This window comes from Gorilla gorilla, chromosome 15 (assembly GCF_029281585.2).
Source record: "Gorilla gorilla gorilla isolate KB3781 chromosome 15, NHGRI_mGorGor1-v2.1_pri, whole genome shotgun sequence".
Lineage (NCBI taxonomy): Eukaryota > Metazoa > Chordata > Mammalia > Primates > Hominidae > Gorilla > Gorilla gorilla.
This window is the reverse complement of record NC_073239.2, coordinates 81,696,470-81,712,145: the sequence shown is the minus strand read 5'-3', so window position 1 is coordinate 81,712,145 and position 15,676 is coordinate 81,696,470. Positions and strand designations below refer to the sequence as shown.

Below are 15,676 nucleotides of genomic sequence, written 5' to 3'. Positions count from 1 at the left end.
ATGAGCATCTGGGCTGTGCCGGAGTGAATGTGCTGAGCATGCCAATGCCAGGCGGCTGGAGCCAGCCAGCTCATGGAAATGCCTCTCACCTTGGGGCCTTTTCTCCCCTTCCAATCATCATTAGCCTCTCGAAATCTTTCTGTGTCTCAACATTGCAAAGCATTTTGGGGCTCTGGGGATTCTGGGTGATTTCACTCCAGCCTTCAAATAAAAGGCAGCTAGGAGGCCACCTGCCTGTGCTCAAAACCTGTGGCTCCCACGTTTGAGGGTCCAGGGGGCATCATTCATGTGGTGAAAACTAGGGAGATCTAAGGGTGCTTTCTGATATTTCTGCACCGATAAATGCACCAGCCCAGTGGCCTAGAATTAATCCATATTCCCAGCTAGAATCACTCCCTTACCCTTTGCCAAGCACAGATAAATAGGTCTCAGCACCCATGTAATGAAATGTTTGCATTCTTAAAGACTGGAAAAGGAGGAAGAAATACTTTCATTTTGGGGGGCACCTACCTCTAAAGGGGCTAAAACTTTCACCCCCCTTAGTCAGAGGCTCCACACCTGACCTGAAGGGTTAGCTACTTAAAGAATAGATCTGGTTTCTAGGGAAAGAACTGTGGGACTGTGGCTGGCTCTGTTGAATCTAAAAATGCCCCCAAAATAAGTGCAATTGCTTTCCGTCCAGTATGGCATCAAACCCCCTTTAGTTACATTTTGCTGAAGCAGCATTTGAAATCAGGAAACTGGTTTAATTTGCTGTTGACAAAAGGGTAAGGGGAGTTTTCTCGCTGAAACTTTGCACAGAGGCCCAGAATAAATGAATGCCGTTTAAATTTTACATGTATTTAGGATTCACACAGTCAGTAGTAGTACTTTTCCTCTTCTTGGAAGTCTTATTTAGATGGCTGCTGTAGAATTCTTCATTCTTCATGTATGACTCAAGCCCTCGTCATATTTATTATAGAGTCTGTCTGCCTCAAGGATAGGGACCATCAGTCTTGTCCTTGAGTTCCCCACCACCACCCAGGGCCTGGCACCTGACGGTTGTACGGTAAATATTTGCTCAATGAGTGCACAGAAGAATCAAGGGTCTGAGTTCCTAATACCAAAATAGCCATGAAGCCGGAAGGCATCTGATGCAGCAAGCCTCAGGAACTGCCAGGATTCTACCCTTGAGGCAGAACTGGCTAAGCTCCTCTTTTTGTTATTGTTGAATCAAGATATTTAATAATTTAAAAAGCCAGCCCTTTCATGGTTGAGGCTCAGTCGAGCACACAGCCTGCTCTGACCGGGCAGACCCCGCTCCTGGCTAGGCCACTCCAGGTATGTCCTGGCTGTGATCTCCCCCTCCACTGCCATGTACCCTCCCCAGGGATCCTCCACAACCCCCAGGCCCAGCCTCACTGCCAAGTCATCTCCTGCCCTGAATCTTCAAACCTAAGTGCCCAGAAGCCAATTGCCACCAAACTGTTCATAAATCCAGAGAGGGCTCACTCCTCTCTTGTCACCTTCAATCCTATCTTATTTGTTTTTCTTCTTTTCTGCTACTTTTCTTTTTTTCTCCTTCTCTCCTCCTCTATCCTTTTCTCTTTTTTTTTTTTTTTTTGTGCCATCCCAGTCTTCTGTCCTCTCTCCAGCATCTTGTCTGAGCTTCCCCAGGTAATGCTGGTGCCTAACTTGGACAGACCACCAGCATTATTTGTACAGAGGCAGTAAGAAGTACCCCACCTGAACTGGTACAGCATGGGCCAGGGGCTTGCACTGGGCTGATGCTGATTTAGGATAGGGGTGTCATGTCACCTTCCCAGGGCTGAGAAAGATAGCGTAATGCCACAGACAGCCCTCAGCCCAAACCTTCATTATCCTTACCCCCACATGAGTCATACATTCTACATATCCTGTTCCCTTGCTCATCATTTTGCTCCCCCTATCAGGAACTCCTTGAGGGCAGGAAATTTGTTTTACCTCTGTGTGTCCTCAGGCCTAGCACAGCGCTGCCACATAATAGGAACAGAATCAATGTTTGTACAGACAGCCACAATACAGCTATGGAGTACTGATGGTGCACCAGGCTCCAGGCCCTGGAGACAGAGAAGTGACCAAGACAGATTTCTCTGGGCTCAGGGAGCATCTAGGAGAGAGAAGGAAATGTAAATGCAGGGAGCAGGGCACATGAAGGGAGACCTAACCCAAGGGCCATTTATACCGGCTCTTAAAGGATGAATTAGTGTTAAGTGAAGGAGGTGGGGTGGAGTGCAGGGGCTGAGAGACAGCATTCTAGGCAGAGCGAATATTTGATGGGTTGATGGGTAAGCCTGGCACTGAAATCTGAATTCAATGGCACAACAGTACAGAGTAGTCTGACTGATACAAGGAAACAGATGCTGAATTAGAGGTGTCCTGATACTGTGCATAGAATATGGTGGCAGTGCGAGTGATCTCCTTATTGCCTCTGTTCTGGTGGCATGTGGACCGGTATTGCTACACCTTGATGGCAAATGCTTCGAGAAAGGGAGTGGAATGAATACATCGACTTCGTCTGCCAAGCATGGGGGTACCCTGGGCTTAAGGTAAAACCCCTTGGCCGCATGTCACACTGACCCTGCCAACCTCAGGCACCTCACCAAGGTTCTTCTCTCCACCTAGATGAGCGGGAAGTTGTTCAGAAAAAGACCTTCACGAAATGGGTGAACTCGCACCTGGCTCGAGTGTCCTGCCGCATCACCGATCTCTACAAGGACCTGCGGGATGGGCGCATGCTCATCAAGCTGCTGGAGGTGCTCTCTGGAGAGATGCTGGTAAAGCCCCTTCTGTGGGCCCCGGGGCTGCTGCCATCGGCCCCTCTTCAGCAAAGGCATGGTTTGGGGGCATCTCAAGTTCTCCTGGCCTTCCCAGTTTTCTCTCTGCCCCTTTGGGAGGCTCTAATACTTAGAATGGGAAGCATCTGTGTGGCTGACTGGTTTCTCTGAATTCTTCCCAGAACTTCTTGCCTCCTCTGACCACTCCCACCCCTTCATGCTTCTCCCAGAAGCCATGCAGAGCTCCTGACTTTGGGCTCTGGGCATCTGTAGCTGGCCTGTGATGGCCTGGCCGTCATCTCCCCATCGGGCTAAGATGCATCCCTCTTGGAACCAAGAGGAAAGTGTGGAAGCCATTTTACTGTGTGTTTTACCACCCTTGCAAGTGGAAATTTATTAGAGGCTGTCTCAGTTGTAACCCACCGGCAATACTGTTGACCCCAAAGAAGAAACAGATGAAGGTTTATGTTTTGCTCAGCACAGAGTAAGCTTTGTGTCCTTGGGCCTATCAGGCAGGACCCTCTTTTCCTCCATTTCCCCCATGTGTAAAATGAGGGTAATGATACCTGTACCTGATGAAGTTATTCTGAGATCCTCAAAGTTTGAATGAAAAGGCTTGAATGAAATATTGCCTTTTCAACTCCATGCTGAAGTTCTGCCTCTCACCCTGCATTGAAATTCCACTAGAGAGAGTTACCCATGGGGAACCCATCAGATGATGCAGTTATCATTGGGGGAGAGGAGAAGGTTGATTGGCAGGGATGAACCCATTATCAATCACCAAGCTAAAAATTACTCTTAACAATGGCTGGCAGTAAACAGTTCTTAGAACTGTGCCTGGCACATGGTAAGGGATCAATTAACCATATGTTATGTTACCATAAGCAAATGCCGTTTATCGCCCACTCAGAGGGCTTTGTTCAGCCCCAGAAGGGCACCGATGCAGCCTGGTTACCGATCTCTGGGTGCTTGTTGGAGGGAACCTCTGAGCTTTGCTAAAAGGAAAGCACTGAATAGTGTCAATGAATGACCATGGGACTTGGTATTTGGCCAAGAGGGTGGAGGGTGGGTGCTTATGACAGGAGCTGGTCCAGGCTGCAGCCTCTGGGATGACTGTGCAGTCCCTCCATGCCCACGGGGGCCACTGCTGTCCCCCAGCCAAAGCCCACCAAGGGGAAGATGCGCATCCACTGCTTGGAGAACGTGGACAAGGCTCTCCAGTTCCTCAAGGAGCAGCGTGTACACCTGGAGAACATGGGCTCCCACGACATTGTAGACGGCAACCACCGCCTGGTCCTGGGCCTCATCTGGACCATCATCCTCCGCTTCCAGGTGGGTTCCTGGGGGGTAGAGGAAGTCGAGGGAGCCCTCAAGGCTGCCCAGGGCCTGAGAATCTTATAAAATGCTGAACAGAGTGTGGGTGTTAGTGCACATTCTGGGAGGCTGTAAATCTGCCACATGGGACAGTGCTTGTAGGAAGGAGTAACCATCTTCTGTATCACCCCAAGTCATTGAAGCTCAGGGGGAGCTGCTCACTCAGTAGTATGGTCTTTTCAGGGAGAAGATAGAAATTAATTGGTAGCTGGGTTGATATCTGGCTGGAAGATTAGCTTTTTAGCCTCCTTCCCCTACACATGTAACTTCTTGGTTTTTGAAATAGATACAGAAAATTGCAAAAATTGTGTAGAAGATCTGTGTGTATATTTTCCAATCAGAAACTTTTCTCTTCTCACCCTGAAATTCAAAGTCCAGGTTATTTATAAGGAAATTTAGAAAGGGGAAGGGGAGGAAAACAGGGTCTTGCACCTGCTGGTTTGGGGACAGAAAGAACCTTGCCCGAGGAGGTGAGGGCAGGAGAAAGAAGAGAGCATACAACTCGCAGACTAAAGACCTCAACCAAGTGGCCCCGCATGTCCGATCTCACTCTCCATGGGTGCATAACATTGAACAACAATAGCAGCAGAGTTGGGGAGAATGGAAAGGCAAGAGGAGCTGCTAATGAAAGTATAGTACTCACCAGCATTCATGTTGTTCCACAGCCTCAAGGGGCATTGCACCTCCAGAGGAGGAATCGGAGCATCTTGTCACTGATTCTCTGCATTCTATTAGAGTTATCCAATTACAGCTGTCTCATCCCTGTGCCATTTTGGCTGACTGAGGCAGGGAAGCAGGCTGCTGGGGTGCAGGGCCTCAGGATGTGGTGTTGCTGCGGGGCTGGCGGCTACTCCTTGAGGGCAGGAAATTTGTTTTACCTCTGTGTGTCCTCAGGCCTAGCACAGCACTGCCACATAATAGGAACAGAATCAATGTTTGTACAGACAGCCGCAATACAGCTATGGAGTACTGATGGTGCACGAGGCTCCAGGCCCTGGAGACAGAGAAGTGACCAAGACAGATTTCCCTGGGCTCAGGGAGCATCTAGGAGAGAGAAGGAAATGTAAATGCAGGGAGCAGGGCACATGAAGGGAGACCCAACCCAAGGGCCATTTATACCGGCTCTTAAAGGATGAATTAGTGTTAAGTGAAGGAGGGATGAGGGAGGGAGCCTCCTAGGGACAGTAGGAAAGCACAGATCCAGATGTACATCCTCTTCAAATCTCTCTTGTTCTGCTACCCTCAGATTCAGGACATTGTGGTCCAAACTCAGGAAGGTCGTGAAACACGCTCAGCCAAGGATGCGTTGCTGTTGTGGTGTCAGATGAAGACGGCAGGGTATGCCCTGGGAACCAGCTGTTAGCACATCCACCACCAGCCCCTTGCTCGCCACAAGCACTGCCATCTCCAGAGGGACATTAGACATCATCACCCAGAACTACAGCTGCCTCCCTGTAATTGATGCAAAGTCTGTCCTGACCTGATTCTTTGAGGCCTGGAATACAGGATTCTTTTCCACAGTTGCCTGCAGGCAGACTGGGGGGTCTGTGTGGTGTTCACATCTGGTGGGGGAGCCTCTGTGTGTGGTTAGCTGCTGCCCCCTCTTGGTGACCTGGCTCAAGAAAGGACAGTTCCATTTATCTCCTGGTATATTGGCCCTCAATTTGTACACTTGTTTGGGACTACAAAAAATCTAATTCTTAGCTCTTACTGTTTCTCTTGGATGCAGCTACCCTCATGTCAATGTCACCAACTTTACCTCCAGCTGGAAGGATGGCTTGGCCTTTAATGCCCTGATACACAAGCACCGGTAAGAGGGAGGGGACAGCCGTGGGGACTGACTGAGACAGCCTCCCTGGGAATATTTGGACACATTGCACTTAACATGGAGTCACAGAAATGTGACCTCTGCTGTTCCTTCTCCTCTCCCCTTCAGCAGCCCATAGCACCCTCACTTTCCTTAAATCCCAGCATGCCTGCCGCCCACTTCCCTCATATGCCAAGGCTCACACCTGCCCCCTCTCCTCTGCTCCCATCTCCTCCTTTCACTCCTCCTGCCTGACCACCTCCCTGCCTCTGTACAGTGTCTGCTTCATGCTAGGGCTGCCCTCCTGGCGGGGATGCTGTGGCCACTCCCTTTTCACAGTCCAGTTTTGTCCCCAGGCCTGACCTGATCGACTTTGATAAGCTGAAGGACTCCAATGCCCGGCACAACCTGGAGCACGCATTCGATGTGGCTGAGCGCCAGCTGGGCATCATCCCGCTCCTCGACCCCGAAGGTGAGCCACACCCACCCCTGCCAGCCTTTGCTGCAGCAATGGGGGATGCACTCGCTGTGCTAGAGGAGCTCAGCCGCCAGGACTTCTGGAGGCCGGCCCAGGTGCTGGGCAAGCTGTGGGCACAGTGAGGGGCAGTGGCCAGGCCAGGCTCTGCTCTGGGCCTGCTTCTCTGCTCCATGCTGGTTCACATGCCTGCCTGGTCTGTTTGGAGATGGACTTTGGATCCTTCTTCTTTTGTAATGTGTGGTTCTAAAATGGATTTCATCACACTCTTCCATTCTTGCTCTGTTGGTTGTCACTTGCTGCCTGTAGTTGAACTTGATGCTGGAGGAATGGGGAATAAATCCTCTGAGCCTGACTTTCCCGACTTCCAGTTTGGTCCTGAGAGTACACCCTTTTCCCTAACAGATGTCTTTACGGAAAACCCTGATGAGAAATCCATCATCACCTATGTGGTGGCCTTTTACCACTACTTCTCCAAGATGAAGGTGCTGGCAGTGGAGGGCAAGCGTGTTGGCAAGGTACAAGCTATTTTGGAACCAAAGTGTTACTCTTCCCCTGTTTGTCAGGTCCAGACAGAGTGGCCCCCTTTCCAACCAAAGAAAGGGTGAAGAGTACAGCTCACCCATCCCCCAACTTCCTCTAAAGCTGACCTTGGCAGCATTGATGGCTCCTGAGCTGAATTCCAAAGCAGGTTGATGGTCTGTCCTGAAAGGTACCACAGCTGGCTGCTCTGTACCTGGCGAACACCTGGTCCACCTGAGACCAATGTCTCATGGACATCCCCACAGGAACCCTCCAGGCTTTTATGTGGTTTGTTTATTGTGATTGCAGACCTCTTAGGCACCCACAGTGTACCAGAAACTCACCCATTGGTATAGACCCTCATGCCAGATTCCTTCCCTCTGCTAGATCCTTAGCTCTTAGAGTATAGGTACCATTTCTCATTCATCTCTGTGCCTCATGTTTAGTAAAGACAATGGCTGGCAGACTTTGACTCCTCATGAACATTTAAAAATAAACAAAACCCTGGCCCCCTAGTGGCTGGCATCCTGGCACAGCAAGCTTACCAATCTTCTCTAGCACTGGGGAGGGGAGCTGCTCCCAACCCTTAACAGGCCAGCTTGCTGCTGATTGGCAAGAGGAGGGCTTCACCCAATTCCAGTCTACTCCTTCTGCCCTACCAACACACTTGGGCTCAGGGAACAAACCCAGTCTAGAGCACTCCAGGGCTTAGGAGATGGGAGCCCCATTTCGTGGCACCTTGATTGTGGTCCTCATTGATATCCTCAGTGGTGGCATTGCCCTTCTGATGAGAATAAGTAAGAAGGTGATTCCTTAGGTTATTGACCATGCCATTGAGACTGAGAAGATGATTGAAAAGTACAGCGGGCTAGCCTCAGACCTGCTCACCTGGATCGAGCAGACCATCACTGTCCTGAACAGCCGCAAGTTTGCCAACTCACTGACGGGCGTCCAGCAGCAGCTGCAGGCCTTCAGCACCTACCGCACCGTGGAGAAGCCACCCAAGTAAGGGCCCTGGCACATGGGAGGGTGTTCCTCAGTGGCTGGGAAACTGACCACCAAAAGGTAGAGCCAGGTTCTGGGCCTTATGAAGTGTGTCCACAAGGCACACCCTCAAGATTAGAGAGCTGTATGTGTGTCACCTGCCTCGTGCCCCTCTTCACCACTCTTCTCCCAAGCCATCAGCTTAGAGAAACCAGCATTGATGAGAAACCTCGACTCACAACCAAAGACAGTGGCTTCTCCCAGATATCCCTGAGGAGGAACAGGAGGGAAATCATAGGCTTCTGAGTCTCTTTGAAGAACCCAGGCTGGAAAGCTCTTCTCTGGTCTGCCACTGAGCTGTGGGCTTGTTTTCTGATGATGACCTCTGTGCTCTCAGCCTCTGAGCTCTCTGCATGGGGCCTTATGGATTGTCAAGTTCATCCTTCTTTTTCTCTCCCATCTGTCACTGCTCAGCAACAGACCACTTAGCCTGCTTCTCAGGACCTCTGCCCCACCCTAGTGTGTGCAGAGCCTGTGTGCATATGCTTACACACATGTGCATGCAAACAACCGTGCACACACATGCATACCTGCATACACATAACCATGCATACACACAACTGTGCACCCATGAACATGCATGCATACACAACCATACACACACAACTGTGCACTCATACACATACACCTAACTATACATGCATTTGTGTGTGCACACACAACTATGCACCCATGCACATATATATGCACACACAACCACATGTACAAATGCACATACATATATACAACCATGCATGTGCACACGCACACACAAACATGCACACATACACACATACACATGGGACATTCCAGCTTGTCTGCCATTAGCTTGTCCAGATCCTCTGAAACAGGCTTCTGCTCTGCTCTTCCCCCCATCCCCCACACTCTCCATTCATGACTCTCAAATGGGGAAAGGTGAAATGCTGAGTCTCGGATATACTATAAACAAGTGTCTGGTTTCTAGTCTGACAGTAACCCATTTCTGAAGCCCTAAATCCAATATAGTTAGCATCCTCTATGAGTCTACCAGTCACTGCGCACAGAGGTGTTATCTCTTGGCTGTGTAGACAGTGCTTCACGGTCACAGTTCTCTTAAGTGCCTGTGAGCACTGAGATCCATTAGGCTGGGCTCAGGGTGGGGACCTTGCATATAGCTGATCCTTGACTGCCAGGTCAAGGATGCAGAAATGGGTGGACACTTAGGTACATGCAGAAATGTGGAAGTACCTGACACCTGGAGCCTGTACCCCATATGCTAGACACCGATCCTGCTGACAATTCTTGTCTCCTACACGTACAAGCCTCTCAGAGCCCAGCCTTTCCTGCCTTCTGGGAAGCATCTGGCCTGTAGGACTTGTCAGGAGATCTGGCTCATTAGGACCTGGGTGAAAGCTGTTTTCAGTGCAGGATGCTCTCCCATGGAAAATGCTGCTTCTGGGGTTTTATTGACTCACTTAATAAGGAACTGACCAGAGAGCTAGTAAGAAGCTCTCATCACTTGCAGCACAGAGAAGGTTTTTTAAAATTTTTTTTGTATTGATCCGTACAACTTGATATTTACAGGAATTACCAGAATACCTCAGCTTCCCATGTAGAAGCAAATGATAAATGCTGTGGTGGCCATTGTGTTTTCTCTGGTTTATATTGTAAAGACCCAAACCCCTATTAGATCTCAGTTGGTGAAAAGGATAGATGTTTTAACAGGTAAGCAGACCTACAGATTCTCTTTAGTTTTTCTGTGTTTTTAAGGGAAATGTGCTTTGCTATCTATGCTTCAAGATGCCACAGTTCCGTGTTGACTTTAGCAAAAAAAATTTGGCCATGAGATCTTAACACCAGTCTTCCTACTTCTGTTTTCTTGACAGGTTTCAAGAGAAGGGGAATCTGGAAGTTCTACTTTTTACCATCCAGTCCCGGATGAGAGCCAACAATCAGAAAGTGTACACACCCCACGATGGGAAACTAGTGTCTGACATCAACAGGGTACCACAGCATTTTCCATTATGCATTGACAGTGGATTGATTGAATTCCCGATAAGGACACAGTGAAATGGTCCTTAATTGGACCAGATTAAACCAAGCCACTTTCTTTGATGTTATTAATCCACATGTTGACTATTTGGGGGAGTTATCGAACCTGGTTCTGAGGGGTCAGACTCTACTCCCCCACCCTCCTTCAATCCCCCTGTTCAGATGCCCTGCATCCCTGAGTCCTTTTTTTTTTTTTTTTTGAAGACAGGGTCTCACTCTGTCACCCAGGTGGCAGTGCGTTGGCACAATCACAGCTCACTGCAGCCTCGTCCTCCCGGGCTCAAGTGATCCTCCCACCTCAGTCTCAGTAGCTGGGACTACAGGCATGCACCACCACACCTGGCTAAGTGTTACATTTTTTATAGAGACAGAGTCTGGCAATGTTGCCTAGGCTGGCTTTGAACTGGGCTCAAACAATCCTCCCACCTTGGCCTCCCAAAGTGCTGAGATTACACGTGTGAGCCATCACACCCAGCCTCCGAGTCCATTTTTTTGGAGCCAGTTTTGTAGCCTATCCTCTGTAGAACCTTGAGTTTGTCTTTGAAGATGGAATATTAACTACTTATAACCAAAGGGAAATGCCTATGACATTTCAGAGTCTTGGAGGCTTACCACCACCTGGCAGTTCATATTGAACGGAGGTAACCATTAGTCAATAAGAACTTACTGAGCATCCAGAGAGGTGAAAAACATTATTTTGGGCCAAGAGTCTGAGGCAGGTTTAGGGGAAGAGGGAAGTGAGACTCGTGAGCAGTGTCCTCTGAATCTTTGATGGGCCCAGACATGAAAGCCAAAAGGCTTTTATTGATCTTTAGTCTGCTACCACGTCACCCAAGAGCATCAGGCTGTACCTTGATTCCAGAAATCACTCAGTGTTGGGTGAAAGAGGTGGAGCCCCCAAAGTGAGGCATTTCTCCTGTGCCCCAAGAATTCTCATTCCACCCTTTGTGCAGGCCTGGGAAAGCCTGGAGGAAGCTGAGTATCGGCGGGAGCTGGCCCTGAGAAATGAGCTCATTCGGCAGGAGAAGCTAGAGCAACTGGCCCGGCGCTTTGACCGGAAGGCCGCAATGAGAGAGACCTGGCTCAATGAAAACCAGCGCCTCGTGGCCCAGGTAATGAGGGACATGCTTTGGGTGACAGGAGAGGGGACATTCTTCAGAGCCCCCAGCTCTTGGCTGGGCTGGAGTCCAAGCTGGCTTCTCACAGCCTCTCCTCGTGCCTTGCAGCACAGCTCCCCCGTGATCCAGTGGATCAAGATTTGCATCTGGGGAGGAGCTCTCCAGGATTTATTAAATCTCATTTTTAGGAAAGAGCCTTGGAGTCTAGAACTGGCCGCTGAAGTTGTCTTATGTGGGCCTGTAGTGTCAACTACAGCTGGGGTTCGAGTTGATGTTAAATTGTGGTTCTTGGGGGATATGGTAAAATCACAGACTGCACCTTGTCTGTGTCGGGCATGCCTTTTGGAGTCTGGCCTCTGGTGCTGTGACATAATTCTAGCTAAGAATTGACCCCAGGGCTGATTCTTCATCAGAGCATCTGTTCCCTCTCACTTAAAGCTTGGAATCAAATTAGATTCTGTCCAGAAAGGGGGCAACAAGTATTCTGAGAGCACTGGAGAGCGTATGCGCACCCCAGATAGCATGTGAATAAACCATCTATTTGCTGGTACGTGGGTTTCTGAGTGAGAAGCAGCCCCTTCCTGCCCCAAATCCAACAGGTCCACTCGAGGCATGTGGGGAGTGCCAGCAGGCTGCCAAGGGGCTCCATTAGTAACACGCAGGCTGCATCTCCCACGCGGGTGGCACGGGGAGTAAAATCATGAACTTCTCTTAGAGTCTCTTGCGAGACATTAATTTTTGGAACTTAGGTCTGATAAGACAGGCTGCAAAAGTAAGGCAGAGCTAGCTGCTTCTTGGGAATGTGCTTTCCCATCTAGCACTGGTTCTGAAGGGAGCTGCCCTTTCCCTGAGTTTGGGGATGAGCCCCTGGGTGTCTGACTGAGCTGCCTGTTTTTCTCCCGGTGGGGCAGGATAACTTTGGGTATGACCTGGCAGCTGTGGAGGCCGCCAAGAAGAAGCATGAGGCCATCGAGACCGACACGGCTGCCTATGAGGAGCGGGTGAGAGCCCTGGAGGACCTGGCTCAGGAGCTGGAGAAAGAGAACTACCATGACCAGAAGCGCATCACGGCCCGCAAGGACAATATACTGCGCCTATGGAGCTACCTGCAGGAGCTGCTGCAGTCCCGGCATCAGAGGCTCGAGACCACCCTGGCACTGCAGAAGCTCTTCCAGGACATGCTGCACAGCATCGACTGGATGGATGCGATCAAGGTGGGCCCTGGGGGCCGCCCCCTGCCATGCCCTGCAGCGCTCACCTTGGGTCTCAGTGGCCCTGCAGTTAGCATAGGCTTCCTTAGACACCTCCCAGCCAGTCATATCTCTGAGTCAAAATAGAGAAAATGAGGCAGAAAAGTGTCTAGCTGCACCTGCCTCTCTGCCTCTTGGTCCACTCTGCTCCAGCAGGTGATACCAGCCCAGGTCCATGGTACCCTGGTGACCGAGAAACCTTGGGTTTGTGGCAGCACCGGTGCCAACCTTCAGGGCCTTGAAGAGACAGACATTAATCAGGAACCTGGAGAATCAAGCTCTTAGTAATTACAATTTGACTCTGGTTAGAATCCAGACCTCCCAGCATAAGGGCAACCTCTCCTCTCTCTCTGCCGCAGTGGGTCTCAGCTGAGGACACACATCAGACTGCCCCTGGAGCTTTGTGAAAATACACAGGGCCAGGCCCCAACCCTGAGACCGATGCAGTAGATGAGTGTGGGGCTTGAGCATCTGTAAGATGTTCTATGGATGATGCTGATGGGCACCCCCAGTAGGCACTCTCCCTCTGGAGCTTCTTCCATCCTCAGCAGCAGCCCTTTTCTGGCTGCATTCGGCTCACCCTTGCTCAGATTACTAGAGACATGCCCTTTGCAGGAGTCTCTTCTCCTAATGTGTAGGTCTCTTCACTTCTCCTCATTTCCTTTCTGCTGTTCTCTTTGCCAGGCTCACCTCTTGTCTGCCGAGTTTGGGAAGCACTTGTTGGAGGTTGAAGACCTGCTACAGAAGCACAAGTTGATGGAAGCTGACATCGCCATCCAAGGGGACAAAGTGAAGGCCATCACCGCAGCCACCCTGAAGTTCACCGAGGGGAAAGGTGAGACCAAGTCTGTCTCCCCTTTTGAGGCTTCCAATGCCAGAGCCTCACCTCTGGCCTAACACCCCAACTTGGATAAATCTCCTGGAACCAACTTTAAAGTTCTATTACTTTCATCAAGTAATGGTCCAAGAAAGAAGCTTGAGGGACCAGCCAAATTCTCTAGAGAGCAGGCAACTGCTTCGGTAACCTGTAATCACCAAGGAGGCACCCTCTGTCCTTCATTCTCCTTGCTAATTCAAGTTATGGCTGAGACAATTTAGGTTTCCAGATTCTTGTTTTAAATAAGAGACCTCACTGCCTCTTTCAAGAATGACCTTGAAATTTTTTTAATTAATTTAAAAATAATTTTATGTTGTACATTTCTATTAAGAACTAACCCCACTTTTAATCTTCCTTAACCCTGAAGTTCAGTGGGAAATAATTATAAAGAATCTGTCCACCCTCTGAGCAACTGGGACCCCCCTGCATCCAACCCCAAAGCCCCAGTGACATGGCAGCTTCAGGGTTGTGTAGTTCCAACCTGGCAGCTTATCTGAAGCGTGCCCATAAATGAAGCCCATCCCCCACTTTGTCCTCCTTCCCCCTATTTCTTCCAGGGTACCAGCCTTGTGACCCCCAGGTCATCCAGGACCGCATCAGCCACTTGGAGCAGTGCTTTGAGGAGCTGAGCAACATGGCAGCTGGGCGGAAGGCCCAACTGGAGCAGTCCAAACGACTCTGGAAGTTCTTCTGGGAGATGGATGAGGCTGAGAGCTGGATCAAGGAGAAGGAGCAGATCTATTCTTCCCTGGACTATGGCAAAGACCTGACCAGTGTGCTCATCTTACAGCGCAAGCACAAGGCCTTTGAGGATGAGCTCCGTGGGCTAGATGCTCACCTGGAGCAGATCTTCCAGGAGGCTCATGGCATGGTTGCGCGCAAGCAGTTTGGGCACCCGCAGATCGAGGCCCGCATCAAGGAGGTGTCGGCTCAGTGGGACCAGCTGAAGGACCTGGCTGCCTTCTGCAAGAAGAACCTCCAGGATACTGAGAACTTTTTCCAGTTCCAGGGCGATGCGGATGACCTGAAGGCTTGGCTGCAAGACGCCCACCGGCTGCTCTCTGGTGAAGATGTGGGGCAGGACGAAGGGGCCACGCGGGCCCTGGGGAAAAAGCACAAGGACTTCCTGGAGGAGCTGGAGGAGAGCCGTGGGGTGATGGAGCACCTGGAGCAGCAGGCCCAGGGATTCCCCGAAGAGTTTCGGGATTCCCCAGATGTGACCCATCGGCTGCAGGCCCTGCGGGAGCTCTACCAACAGGTGGTGGCCCAGGCGGACCTGCGTCAACAGAGGCTGCAGGAAGCCCTGGACCTGTATACAGTGTTCGGGGAGACAGACGCCTGTGAGCTGTGGATGGGAGAGAAGGAGAAGTGGCTGGCCGAGATGGAAATGCCAGACACCCTGGAGGACCTGGAGGTCGTGCAGCACAGGTCAGAGTTAACTCATCTTTTCCTCACGTCCCTGCACCCAGGCCTGGACACCATCTCCCACCTAGTTTGGTAATAGTCTCTGGATCAGCAAAGGTCTCTTTGAGAGGCCCTGGGATGTCCTTTGTTGCAAAGTCCTGGCATTAGGAGTCATAAGTTCTATTCTGGCTCTGTGGCCTGGGGTACTTCACCCTTTGGGGCCTTGTGTTCCTCAAACAAAGGGAATTTATCTAGTCCAGTTATTCAATTACTTTTCAGCAATAGCAGTCTTTGCTCAGATGAATTGTGTATGGAACCCCCAGGTCACACAGAGGAAAAATGGAGCTACTCTGGAGAAGGAGGTTGAGAGGCCAGGACCCTGCCAGCTCTAGCTTTCTGTGGCAGTCCTTAAGCCAGGAGACTCTGAGGGGCCACAGAGAGAATTTGCAAACCCCCTGTCTGCAAGGCCACTCTCACCCCTGGTGTTCTGATTTTGTCAGCACCCCAGATGATGAGGCATGTCCCAGTCTGTGCAGCATCTCAGCAGCTGAAGCACAGAATTCAGGCAGTCAGGAGAAGGAGAGGCCGCTCTCTGGAGCAGTGCCAAGGTGGTGCTGCACTGATGCTGGAGAGTCCTGGGCTCTTAGCCTAGAAGGATCGGCCTTCAGAACCACAAATTCCTCCCGACCACTGCCCCAGCAGCTTTTCCTTATCTTACCCAGGAATGCAGCACCTGGCTGGAAAGGGTATCTTTTGGGTTAAGATGTCAAGGCATTGGACTCAGAGTCCAAAAGCAACAGCCGGAAAAGCAGAGGCCTGGAAGGTGGCCCTTGTGACAATTGACATCCCCCACACAAATACACAGTAACCTCTCTTCAGCCCTCCCTCCCCTTCATATGTCTCTGTTGAGCCAGAAGCCCGTGTAGGAAGTAACTGGCTCTCTCCCGGCCTGTTCCAGGCAATGCTAACTCATGAAATCAAACCCATGAACCAGAAAGGA

The 15,676-nt window shown here is 50.5% G+C and overlaps 1 protein-coding gene across 3 annotated transcripts in view; it reads left to right on the top strand.

The window, feature by feature from the left end:
* SPTB (spectrin beta, erythrocytic) overlaps window positions 1–15,676 on the top strand; it is a 133,774-nt gene that overhangs the window by 72,319 nt on the left and 45,779 nt on the right. For all 3 annotated transcript variants that reach the window (XM_031001649.3, XM_055362063.2, XM_055362062.2), the window contains exons 3-14: window positions 2,644–2,795; window positions 3,954–4,127; window positions 5,416–5,507; window positions 5,899–5,979; window positions 6,333–6,448; window positions 6,857–6,969; window positions 7,791–7,978; window positions 9,862–9,979; window positions 10,981–11,139; window positions 12,057–12,359; window positions 13,080–13,230; window positions 13,830–14,700. In XM_031001649.3, the coding sequence (XP_030857509.3) occupies window positions 2,644–2,795; window positions 3,954–4,127; window positions 5,416–5,507; window positions 5,899–5,979; window positions 6,333–6,448; window positions 6,857–6,969; window positions 7,791–7,978; window positions 9,862–9,979; window positions 10,981–11,139; window positions 12,057–12,359; window positions 13,080–13,230; window positions 13,830–14,700 (2,518 nt within the window). The remainder of the gene's footprint in view (window positions 1–2,643; window positions 2,796–3,953; window positions 4,128–5,415; window positions 5,508–5,898; window positions 5,980–6,332; window positions 6,449–6,856; window positions 6,970–7,790; window positions 7,979–9,861; window positions 9,980–10,980; window positions 11,140–12,056; window positions 12,360–13,079; window positions 13,231–13,829; window positions 14,701–15,676) is intronic.